The sequence below is a fragment of the Mustela nigripes genome, chromosome 7, assembly GCF_022355385.1.
Source record: "Mustela nigripes isolate SB6536 chromosome 7, MUSNIG.SB6536, whole genome shotgun sequence".
Classification (NCBI taxonomy): Eukaryota; Metazoa; Chordata; class Mammalia; order Carnivora; family Mustelidae; genus Mustela; species Mustela nigripes.
Genome location: NC_081563.1, coordinates 53,446,372 through 53,459,049, shown reverse-complemented (window position 1 = coordinate 53,459,049; position 12,678 = coordinate 53,446,372). Strand labels below are relative to the sequence as shown.

Sequence of the window (12,678 nt, the reverse complement as noted above, 5' to 3'; positions counted from 1 at the left end):
CCCCACCTCTGCTATTCCTGCATGCAAAAACCACAATAAAGGCTCTCACCCATGTTTTCCCCTTGCTCCTTCTGACCCCCGATCCATCCTAGCGCTTCCCTGTATGGACATAAACTTTGTGTATGGTATGTCTAGAATTGGTTTGGTATAAAATATTTTATGGGTGTGGGCAAGAACTAGAAAGAAAAATGGGAAAATGAGAACTGTATCAGGGTGGAGGATATACAGCTTTTACCAGGCCTTTATATAATATCAAGTAGCACATTTATTTATTTATTTATTTTTAAGATTTTATTTGTCAGAGAGAGAACAAGAAAATGAACACAAGCAAGGAGAACAGCAGGCAGAGGCTGAAGCCGGTTCCCTGCTGAGCAACAAGCCCGATGTGGGCTTTGATCCCTTGACCCTGGGATCATGCATGACCTGACTCAAGACAGACGCTTAACCAACTGAGCCACCCAAATGTCCTTCAATAGCACATTTTAAAGCCCATCATGGACGCAAAGATGGGAAGCCACTGGGAAAGCGGGGCTAGAGGAGCAGAGATGATAACTCTGTTCTCACCAGAATCTTGTTACCAAAATGGAAGGTTTTGTTCTTTCTTTTTCCTACTCAATACCGTTTGCCAAATAACGAAACAGTATTTGAGGGCAAGCAGGTAATTTATTCAGTAGCTAGAGAATAGAGAAGGGGAGCTCGTGTTCTATAGGCACGTTTTTCCTATTAGGTCTCATGGTCAGCGTTTTATGGGGTTAAGGTACTTAAGGGGCTGGTAAGCAAGTGGACCTTGGGGCTTTTGAGGTGGGGGGTGTGGAGAGGAGACGTCTCAGAATGAGTGCGCCAATCTTTTCTTCCCTTAAAATGGGTGCAGTCAGATCTATCATGGCACTGATAGCTGTGTTCTCTGTTACTACAATTAGATGTCAGTGAGCCGCAGGCTATGGGGAGGGTTAGCACGTGGCTGAACTGAACCAAACCGGTGGAAAACTGTGTCAAGGGGTCTTGTTTGGAGTCTATGGCTTCTGGTATCTGGCTTTAGTTTCTGGTGGCAAGCAGCATCTGCAAGCAGGACTCAAAAACTGGGCTATGGAGCTTGTATGGCGCTTGTTGGAGAGTCTCAGGTGACAACGTCCACGCTCAGACGTCGTGGCAGTCCGGCAGACTGCACGATTCTAGGCGGGCTCAGCCCAGCCTCCCTCCTTTACAACCGGAACTGTCCAGAGTCGTGTCTACGTTTTCCAGTCGGCGATAAAAAGCTCAGTACCCGATCTTCCCGGAAGTTGTTGCGCAGTCGCTTCCGGGGCAGGGTGAGGCAAAGGAAGATTACGAATGGGTCGCAGTCGCAGCCGCTCCCCACGGAGGGGTGAGTCCAGAAGGAATTTGGCTGGTCTGGCCCTTGGTCAGAGGCGTGGCCCCCCTTCCCTTTTCTCACCCCAAGTACGAGCGCAGCGGAGAAAGGGGCCTTATTCTCCTGAGGAGGAGAAGGGGGGGGGGGGGTACGAAGACTTGATCCCTGTACTTTTCAGCCCTCCGGTGTGAAGGCAGTTTTCCCTTCTCTGAGTTAAGAGTTTCGCGGACTCTCCGTCAGACTCATACAATAACCTGTTTATACTTGAAGGATTGAGAATCAGACCATGGTTCCCTCACTTAATTTCTGGGTGGCTTTGTGCAAGTCATCCGGCCCTTCTGAGGCCAAATGACCGTAATTAGACATGGGGGTAGTACTACCTATCCTTAAAAACTGGCCTGAGAATTAATGTCACATTCCATAACACTCAGCGTCTGGTAATGGCTAGTTCTTGAATGCTCATCGTTCGTTTCCTTCCCAGTTTATGTAATAGGGAAAGCGATATTTAGAATTTTGCGTCCAGGGAGCGTATCTCGTGATATCTTCTGGCACCCACCCCCATAAATAAGGCAGTGGGAAGTAAAGAACAGGACTTCGGTCGGGAGATCTCACTTAGACCCTCTGTTCTTCTTCGTCTGGTTGGTTTTTTATCACTTTCAACTAGTCAAGACTCCAAAGTTGAATGAGGCCACGATCCACATACTGCTATTGAGCACTTAAAATGTGCTCAGTCCGAATTAGGAACTGCTGTTTTTAAGTATAGAATACACTCCAGATTTCCTATTAAACACACACACACACAAAAAAAAAAGTCATCTCAGTAATTTTTATATCGCGTACATGGCGAAATGAGAATAGTTGGGATATATTGGGTCAAATAACAAGATTAAAATTAATGCTACCTGTGTCTTTTAATTTTTTCAATGTGACTCCTAGAAATGGCTGGCATTATATTTCCATCGGACGGCGCTGCTCTAGAAATTTGAAGTAATGTTTTGCCTCTGCAAAAAAGATTTTGTGTGTTTGTGTTAGAGCGCAGGCGGTCCCGGTCCACGTCCCGTGAGCGAGAACGCAGGCGCCGAGAAAGGTCCCGGTCCCGGGAGAGAGATCGGCGAAGGAGCCGCTCTCGATCCCCACACAGAAGACGCTCCAGGTGAGTGCAGAAACAACCCAGAAGTTGTACCAGCCCCAAAGAAACTAGTCGCTACCCTTAGTTTTGTTTTTATCACGTACACGGAATTTACAGTTTGATGAAATGAGGGGAACTTAAGCCCACCTTATTTTAAACTGAACATTTACATTGGTAAGACGGGGTTAATCACACACTATGCCATAGAGTTGCCTTGAGGAGGCAGTGAGAAATAATACATGAAAAACACTAGCGTGGTGCTTGGCAGGAGTAGGAAGTAAAGGTTTTGTATTTTGGGGTTTTTTGGTTTTAGGATTTCTTTGGTTTTGTTTAAGATTTCATTTTTATAAGTAATCTCTATACCCAGTGTGGGCACCAACTCGCAGTCCTGAGATCAGGAGTCGCATGTTCCACGGACTGAACCAGCCAGGTGTCCCTGTTTCGTTTTTACTAACTTTTTGGTGATGATGGTTTACTCAAATATATAAACAAGAATGTGACATCTTGAAAGAACCTTAGAAATGGACTGTTGATTCTTAAGTATCAATTGCTGTTTAAGTCAACTTTTTTGTGTGTTTGTAATTGTTGGAAACTTATTTTTCTGCCTTATAGAAAATTTTTTCAGCCCTGGCTGCACTGAGACTGATGATTAAAGCAATAAATTACACTTTTGGCTTTTTGTTAACAGTGAGGGCCTAGGCAGAACCTTCTTCCTTGTTCTGCTATGGGGAATGGAATTCTCGGAACCTGGCTTTTGTTCAGCCTTTACCTTTTTGGAGCTCATGTACATGTTTGCCAGTCAACACTAGTCATCAGTTATATCTCTGCTTCTGATATCTTTACTTATTGAATATTAGGTCCCCAAGACGACATAGATCCACATCTCCTTCCCCTTCTCGACTGAAAGAAAGAAGAGATGAGGAAAAGAAAGAAACAAAAGAAACAAAGAGCAAAGAACGCCAGATTACTGGTAATGTTATTAGATAAATAACTGTAGGAAAAACACAGCTGTATTCATATAACTTTAGTCATGATAAAATTATAAAAGCATAATTTGGGGACATTTAAGTATTAGTTTTTTTAGTGCTCATTGCATATGGTATTGAGATTTTGTTATTATTGTACCTTAGTGAGTTACTGGTTTTCTGTGGTGCTCTTGATATAAGAAGGACAGTTAAAAATGAGAATATTCTATTTTGGAAGTACCTTCAAAAGTAGCGTTGTATCTGACATTAAAAGTGGTCCTGCCCAAAGGCTCCAAGCATGTCCTTTTTTTTTTTTTTTTTTTTTTTTTTTGAAATATTTTATTCATTTATTTGACAGAGGAAGCAGGCTCCCTGCTGAGCAGAGAGCCCAATGCAGGGCTCTATCCCATGACCCTGGCACCATGACCTGAGCCAAAGGCAGAGGCCTTAACCCACTGAGCCACCCAGGCGCTCCAAGCATGTCCTTTTTTAAGCATTCTCTTCTGATGGAGGATGGAGAGCATATTTCCTCTGGGCATCTTAAGTTACACTGTGTCCAAACTGAGGAGGAATTTTTTTCCAATTTCCAGGTCTTTAGCTAATTTTTTGTGTGTTCTCTGCTGCTGAGGTGGAATAACTTTTTTTTTAAAGATATTATGTAATTTTTGAGAGAGAGAGAGTGGGGGGGGGGGGGACAAGCAAGAATATGAGCAGAGAGGAGAGACAGGGGAGAGGCAGAAGCAGACTCCCCGCCTAGCAGGGAACCCTGCCAGGCCATGACCTGAGCTGAAGGCAGAAGCTTAACCAACTGAGCCACCCAAGCACCTTGAAATAACTGTTAATCTGTTGCCACCACCCTTTTTATACAGGTCATGTCCCATGTCATTGGCCCCTACCCCTGGGTACAAAAGTTGAACTTTCCTATGAAACCTTTCCTAAGCTAAAATGGCATAAAGCAAAGAGTCATGCTTTTTGAAAGTTTGTGGTACACCACTTTGCTTTTACAAAAGACCTACATTAGGGGGCGCCTGGTTGACTCAGTTGTTAAGCGGCTGCTTTCGCCTCAGCTCATGATCCCAGGGTCCTGGGATCGAGCCCTGCATCTGGCTCCTTGCTTTTCCCTTTCCCACTCCCCCTGCTTGTGTTCCCTGTCTTGCTGTGTCTCTCTCTGTCAAATTAATAAATAAAATCTTTAAAGAAAAAACAAAAAAGACCTACATTAGTACAGTAATTGCTTTTTTCTTAAAAATAAAAATCCTCTTGGGGCGCCTGGGTGGCTCAGTGGGTTAAGCTGCTGCCTTCGGCTCAGGTCATGATCTCAGGGTCCTGGGATCGAGTCTCGCATCGGGCTCTCTGCTCAGCAGGGAGCCTGCTTCCCTCTCTCTCTCTCTCTCTCTGCCTGCCTCTCCATCTACTTGTGATTTCTCTCTGTCAAATAAATAAATAAATAATCTTAAAAAAAAAAAATCCTCTTCACATTTCTTTTGGTTAGCAAAAAAACGTACTAACATAGGTCTTTTTTTTTTTTCTTTTAAAGTATTTATTTTAGAGAGTTGTGTGTGTGCAAGCAAGCACAAGCAGGGAGGGGAAAGGGAGAAAGAATCTGAAGCAGACTTCACACTGAACGCAGAGCCCGACATGGTGCTCGATCGTACAACTGCAAGATCATGACCTGAGCCAAAACCACGAACTGGATGCTTAACTGACTAAAACTGACTAAGCCACTCAGGTGCCCCTAATGTAGGTCTTTTCTAAAAGCAAAGTGGTATACCATAAACTTCGGGAAGGTGGGATGTCTATATATAAAGTGATAGGAGTTAAAAAAAAATTTTATTTTTGTGTTATTTTTTTGCAGAGGAGGACTTAGAGGGCAAAACAGAGGAAGAAATAGAAATGATGAAATTAATGGGATTTGCCTCTTTTGACTCCACAAAAGTAAGTAAAACATGTAGCCAGTTAAACATTCCAATTTGAATTAATCCGTTCATACTGCCACAAATTTCCATATTATTTTACTGTTGCTCATAATTTCTTCCATTCACTCAAGTTTTTTCCTTTAGAAGACATGAAGTATCTGTGTGAAGAGCATTGAGAGCATAGAGAAGGAAGCACTAAGCTGCCATTAGAATTTGGGGAGTGTTTGCCTGATGTTTATCTTCAGGGTGATCAGATGAAGAGGAGGAAGATCATTTGAATAGAGGGAAGAGCTCATGAGAATGTATGTAGGCATGAAGGAGCATAGTGTGTTGTGGGAATTTCAAATTCAGTGACTAGTAAGAGGTGCTGATGGGCTAGGAATGAGGTTAGAAAGTGGGATGGGGGGGGCGCCTGGGTGGCTCAGTGGGTTAAGCCTCTACTTTTGGCTCGGGTCATGATCCCAGGGTCCTGGGATCAAGCCCCGCATCAGGCTCTCTGCTCAGCGGGGAGCCTGCTCCCTCCTTTCTCTCTCTCTGCCTGCTTCTCTGACTACTTGTGATCTCTGTCTGATAATAAATAAATAAAATCTTAAAAAAAAAAAAGAAAGAAAGAAAGTGGGATAGGGAGCAAATTGTGGAAGCTTTTGATACTCTCAGCCATGCTAAGAAACTTAGAGTTGATTCTTTAGGTGCTGAGGAACAGAAGCAATGATGTGTGCATTTAGAAAGATGGGCCAGGGGGCACCTGAGTGACTCAGTGGGTTAAGCCTCTGCTTTCAGCTCAGGTCACGATCTCAGGGTCCTGGGATCAAGCCCCGCATCGGGCTCTCTGCTCGGCAGGGAGTCTGCTTCTCCCTCTCCCTCTGCCTGCTTCTCTGCTTACTTGTGATCCCTCTCTGTCAAATAAATAAATAAAGTCTTAAAAAAAATAAAAAGAAAGAAAGATGAGCCAGGACAACTTGGAGGACAGATAGGAGACAGGTTAGGTTGGAGGCAAGGAGAACTGCTGGGTCATGCAAATGAAAGATGATGAAGGCCTGAACTGAGGCCTGAATATTGAATCTACTCAGGAGCCAGATTTGGTGGTGGTGGTGGGAGTGAGTAGTCTTTGAGGACTCCAAAGTGACAGGCTGAAACACTAGGAAATGGGATTAACCAAGAAAGGGTTCTAGGACAGAGAAATGCTGTTAAACAAGAATGAAATTCAGCTGCAGAGGAAGATGACATTGGGTAGCTGTATATATATCTCAAAGCTCAGAAGAGGGGAGAATTGGAAAGTGATTTTCCAATCACTAGGAAATTTGCTAACCTTGATCATAATACTGAAGAGAATAAGGAACTGGGGGAGGAAAAAGAGGGAGGGTTTTTGAAGATGATGATGAAGAGAAGGGATTATAGGTTGGGGGTGGGGTAAAGCGTAGAAAGAGATAGGGAGATGGGAAAGAAAGAGAAATGGGGGGAGGGGAGATAGAGGATGTGGAAAGAGGAGAGGAGAGAGAAGAAGCTAGTAAGAATAGAGAGTATGTGTGGAAGGAATATATATTTTCTTTGAGAATATAATTTAAAAACATTCTCTAGAATTTTAAGTCCATTTAGTTTTGTAAATGGAAATAGGTTCTTAAGAAAAAAATGTCAAAAATAATCCAAATCTTGTGAATGGATTGGGATAATCTCAGAATCTGTAAAAGTTTCTCACTAATGGTTGTGATTGTGTAGAGCTCACATTTTTTTTTTTCAGTTTTTATTTTTAAGATTTTATTTATTTGACAGAAATTGCAAGTAGGCAGAGAGGTAGGTAGGCAGAGAGAAGGGGAAGCCGGCTCCCTGCCGAGCAGAGAGCCTGATTTGGGGCTTGATCCCAGAACTCTGGGACCATGACCTGAGCCAAAGGCAGAGGCTTAACCTAATGAGTCACCCAAGTGCCCCTAGAGCTCATAAGTTTTTAAAATGACATTGTATATATAACCTAAGAGGAATACCCAGGCATGACTGTTTTGAGGTAAGAAAATTAGGAGCTCTTGTTCTCACAAATGGTTATTCCCCATTTTGGAATTTAATGCAGTTTATGTATCTGTTTTTTTTCCTTGAGTACACCAAATCCTTATTTGTTTTGCCAAAGAGTAGTTTATAAGTGAAATGGTTTATTAATGTGTACACTGAGTGAACAAAAATATCTCCAAAGTAAAGCAACTGTAATTTTGCTGTTGTTAGAAGAATAGGGAGGGGAATCTATCAGAATTATTTTTGGGGGGCTGGGGCTGGAGCAGAGGTTTCTATTGTTTGATGTTAAGTTTGAAATTCTGAGAATCAGATGTGAAACTGGAACCATACTTTTTTTATTTTTTTAAAGATTTTATTTATTTATTTGAGAGAGAGAGAGCATGAGCCGTGGGGAGGAGCAGAGGGAGGAGCAGGCTCTCAGCTGAGCAGGGAGCCCCCCATGGGCCTCAATCCCAGGACTGTGGGATCATGACCCTGGAGCCATACTTTTAAATGTAGTCTGTGCTGAAGGTGTTTATTTATAAAAGAAAAAAATAGGGGCGCCTGGGTGGCTCAGTGGGTTAAAGCCTCTGCCTTTGGCTCAGGACATGATCCCAGGGTCTTAGAATCGAGCCCCACATCAGGTGCTCTGCTCTTCCCTTCCTCTCTTTGCCTGTCTCTGTCTGTCAAATAAATAAATAAATAATCTTCAATAAAAGAAAAAAATAGGTGAGAATTCATACATCCCATAAAAATAAAGGCTTACCATGAGAACAAATGATGTCATTTGTTTCCTTAAGGACATCTACAAGGATGTTAATCTAGTTGATATGCAGTTAGTTTCACGGCTATCAGTTGTAAAGCTTCTCTGTTCATTTGCCTTTCAGTAATGGTGTATCTTGTGATATTTCATCATAGGTCTGTGCTACTTTTTCATGTACCAGTGTGGTCACTTACTTTCCCTTAAATTTTCACATTCTAGAATGTTTCAGAGTTCGGTTATGTTTGTTAATGGGTAATTTTCTATTTCAGCATGTAAATCAAAACACGCTAATAATGTACAACTCTTCAAATAGTTTTCAAAAACCGATAATCCTTTAGGAATTGAACTTAATAAAATAGTTAGAATCATTACTTTCTTTTCTAAGCCAGTCTTTTGAAATCATGCCTGCTTTCTCTTTTTGGGAAGGTAAAATTATACACCTCAAGTAATTTACCCAGTATTGTACTCTCCGCACCCTCCCAAGAATATAGTGAAAACAGGAATAGAAAAGTAAGACCAAATACATGTATTTATTATTTTTTAAGATTTATTTATTCAGTTTTGAAGAGAGTGCAAGCAGGAAAGTGGCAAAAGGAGAGAGAGAATCTCCAACAGAACCTCCACTGAGTGTGAAGCCTGACACAGGGCTCAATCCCACCACCCCCAGATCATGACCTGAGCCGACATCAAGAGTCAGACACTTGATCAACTGAGCCCCAAGTGCATTTACTTTAGCTCCACCTCAAATATATACCCGACCTGTGCATTCCTTTAGGGCAGTGGAAAAGAATTCTTTTTTTATCCTAACAGAGATACCTAGTAAGTGTGCTATGCAGATAGGGGATACTCCCATGAGTAATGGGGGGGGAGGGAGGGAGGGAATTGGAGGTCACATGTGTATGAAAGAGATGGCATTGATTTCTGGTGTTCATATATTTAACAGTCATTTTCTGAGCACTGCAAGTTCAGTGGCCTAGGGTGTGAGAATGCAAAGGTAACTGATATCCGTATCTCTCCATCAAGAAGCTTTCAGTCTCAGAGAAAGTAACATGTATATACATCATGAAAATGGAAGGTAGAAAATGGAAGGTATTAATGAGGGAAGCACAGTTAACAGCCTGGGGAAGGGTAGAGGGTGCTTTCTGTCAGCTGAACCACTGGAATTGGCCCTTGAATGATGGATAAGAACTAGATGGTTGCGGTTCTTGGATGACGGTTGAGAAGGCAGTTTATTTTTTTATTTTTTTTTTTTAAAGATTTTATCCATTTATTTGACAGACAGAGATCACAAGTAGGCAGAGAGGCAGGCAGAGAGAGAGAGAGAGGAAGGGAAGCAGGCTCCCTGCCTAGCAGAGAGCCCAATGCGGGGCTCGATCCCAGGACCCTGGGATCATGTCCTGAGCCGAAGGCAGAGGCTTTAACCCACTGAGCCACCCAGGCACCCCAGAGAAGGCAGTTTAGACATGAGAAACAGCAAATGATGAGTTAACTTGGCCAGATCAAAAGACCCATAAAGGAGTTAGTGAAAAAGAAGGTAGATGCCACATAAGAAGGGCTAAGATAAAAGTGACACTTAACATTAACACCTGTTATTCTGCATTCTGGGTTTTTTAAAGATTTATTTATTTATTTATTTATTTTAGAGAGGGGACGTAGGGAGAGGGGCACAGGGCGAGGGAGAGAATCCCAAGTAGACCCTCAGCCGAGTGTGGCTATCTCATGACCCTGAGATCATGACCTGAGCCAAAACCAAGAGTTGTATGTTTAGTCAATCGACTGAGCCACCTGGGCACCCCTGTATTCTGATTCTTGATTGAAAAATCAAAATTTCAAGGCCTGTGCAAGAAAGGAGATCTGAATGAATGGTGACTGTTCCAGCTCTGATTTGAGCTGTGAGCTAAGGTTACAAGTTAAATTTTCCTAGGGAAAATATCCATAAGTGGTATTTGGTTTCAAAGAATTCTTGGACCAAAAAAGGTTAAGAACCTATTTCTCTGTATGCCTTGCATAGAAATATATATATATATACCATGAATGTTTGTTGGCTTGGATATTTGAATATGTTAGATTATGTGTGACTGTAAAAATGGGAACAGAGTTTTAATACATGGGAGTTCTTGGAATATCATCAGTATCTGAAAATTCTCTCATTGGGCTTCACCATTCTTAAATGAATTTTGCCATTTGAGTATGTTTATAGGATCCAGCTCTTTGGGGCATTTAATATATCCTTCCCATTTTTTATATTTGTTTATTGCTTTTCTCTAGGGGAAAAAGGTGGATGGTTCTGTAAATGCCTATGCCATAAATGTGTCTCAGAAGAGGAAGTACAGGTATGCTTAGCTCCCATGACTATGTTTGAACTAATCATAAAAATTAGGTACTTGGGAAAGAATTTATTTATGAGATAGTTGTGTTTGTAGGAAATGTAGCAGTTTCCATATAGTTCCTTGTTTTGATCTTTGCTTATATTCTGGTGTGTTAGAATAATTTCCAATTTACATGTGAACTAATTACAGAGTATTAGTTCTATTACAGAGAAGACTGTTGGCTTAAATTTTTTAAAACTCAGCATTGTTCTTTTTTCAAAACATCATATTCTCAAGTCTTTGGGCTTTAATTTTACTACATTTACAGATTTAAATTGGATCCCGCCTGAATTATTAACCTAGAATGATTGTGTAAGGATTTCAGCTACAAAAGTATTTTTCTGTTGAGTATATTAAGTATATTAAGGCATATTTTATCAGTAGTACAGAAATAAACAATCCATACCTGAAATTTCACTGAATTCATAATGACATCTTCAAATGCCTTTCTCTCAGCCTTTACCAATGATAAAAGATTAGTATTCCAATTAGCTTAGAATATGTATAATGTGATCTAAGAATGCTGTGAGTTAAGGTTAGGACAGGAATCATCATTAACGGCCCTTTGTAAAATTATTTTCAAAGAAAGTCTTAATGAGGAGAACTAGTACAATATGCAATCAGATTTACATGATGGGTACCTATTTTAGAGCTCTTCTCTATTTCCTTATTATACCTATAAATAAGGATTTTAAACCTTTTTTTTTTTTTTTTAAAGTCTGTAGAACCTTTCCAAATAATTTTGGAAGTATTATTTCTATCCTTCTCTTTGGATTTTAAAGAAATCTGAAAGGCTTTAGGTTATTTTGAAAATGACATAATATCCTTAATGTGCATTAAATAACCATGAGTACTTTTTTGCCCTAGACTTTGCCAATTTAAAGATGATTTATATTATTTTTTTTTATAAGAGGAGTCCAGAATTTTTTTTAATACACAATGAGTTTTCTCTTCTCATCATAGGCAATACATGAATCGAAAAGGCGGATTCAACAGACCTTTGGATTTCATTGCATGAAAACCGAAATGATAAAGAATAATTTTTTTCCTTTACCTTGTTCAGAAGAGTGGATTTTGTATTTCATATTTAATATGCATAAAAAACAGGATCACAGTCCTTCCTCCTTGTAAAGTAAGAAAATTTTTATTTATGATGTATGCAGTTCACATACCCTGACTCACAAAAAGGAAAGTTAAATACTGCATTTTTTTCTTTTAGGAAATATCATTTGGGGCAGTCAGCCCCATTTTTTTGTTCTTATTATTGTGGAATCTGTATATGTTTTCTTGAGTGCACGTTAGGACTTTTTTAAACACATAAAAGTAATTTGGATGTAAGTTTCTCAAATAAAGCAATATTTCTACCCTTTTGTATTTGATAAATATTTGTATTGCTGTATAAAATTTTCCCCCTACACAGTTTTCTTCCGCTACATAGATTTAGATTTCATTAGTAACTTAGAAATAACGGGGGGGGTTTTTTGCCCCAATTATTTCCTCCATTTATTGTTTTTCCCATTTTAAAAACCATATATGCTTATTATATAAAAACTTGGGAGAAACCAAAAAGCAAAAAGAAGAGCCCAAAATCACCTATATCTATCCCCAGAAACAATATTTTGGTATATATCTTTCCAGCCTCCTATGGTATATATTTATTGTCCCTACCCGTTATATCAGAATTTATATGCTGTTCTCCTTTGCTGATCTTTTTTCTCCCATGTACTGTGAACAGTTTTTATTACTTATGTGTTATTTAGAAACTTAACTTTTAGTTAAATTTAGCTACTTGGTTGTACCATAATTTATTAACTGATTTTATGAGCAAACATTGGCTTCCCTCCCATGACTTGCTGTTTTAATTAAAACTGTGAGTAGTATTCCTGTTACATACATCTTTTTGTACTTGTTGCATTATTTCCTTAGGTTCCATTCTTAGATGTGGCATTGCTGGCTTTTGATATATGTATGGCTAGAAAGGTAACAGCCATCTCTCACCAGTAAAGCATAAGCATTCCGATTTTCATATGTGGGCACCGGTGTCAGGTGTAATACTTTTTAAATTTCCAATCTGGTAAAATAGTATTTGGTTTTAATTTGTTCAGTTTCTAAGGAGGATGAACATTTAAAATGTTGGTCACACACACACACACACACACACACACACACATATATATATACATTCGTGTGAAATGCTTAAATGCTTAT

General features: G+C 40.2%; 1 protein-coding gene across 1 annotated transcript; it reads left to right on the top strand.

The window, feature by feature from the left end:
• Positions 1-1,275: 1,275 nt before the first annotated feature.
• Positions 1,276-12,365, top strand: SNRNP27 (small nuclear ribonucleoprotein U4/U6.U5 subunit 27). The gene is made up of 6 exons (XM_059407775.1): positions 1,276-1,363; positions 2,381-2,501; positions 3,335-3,447; positions 5,298-5,377; positions 10,370-10,434; positions 11,434-12,365. The coding sequence occupies exons 1-6, from the start codon at positions 1,330-1,332 to the stop codon at positions 11,486-11,488; spliced, it is 468 nt and encodes a 155-aa protein (XP_059263758.1). The 5' UTR covers positions 1,276-1,329; the 3' UTR covers positions 11,489-12,365.
• Positions 12,366-12,678: the final 313 nt, after the last annotated feature.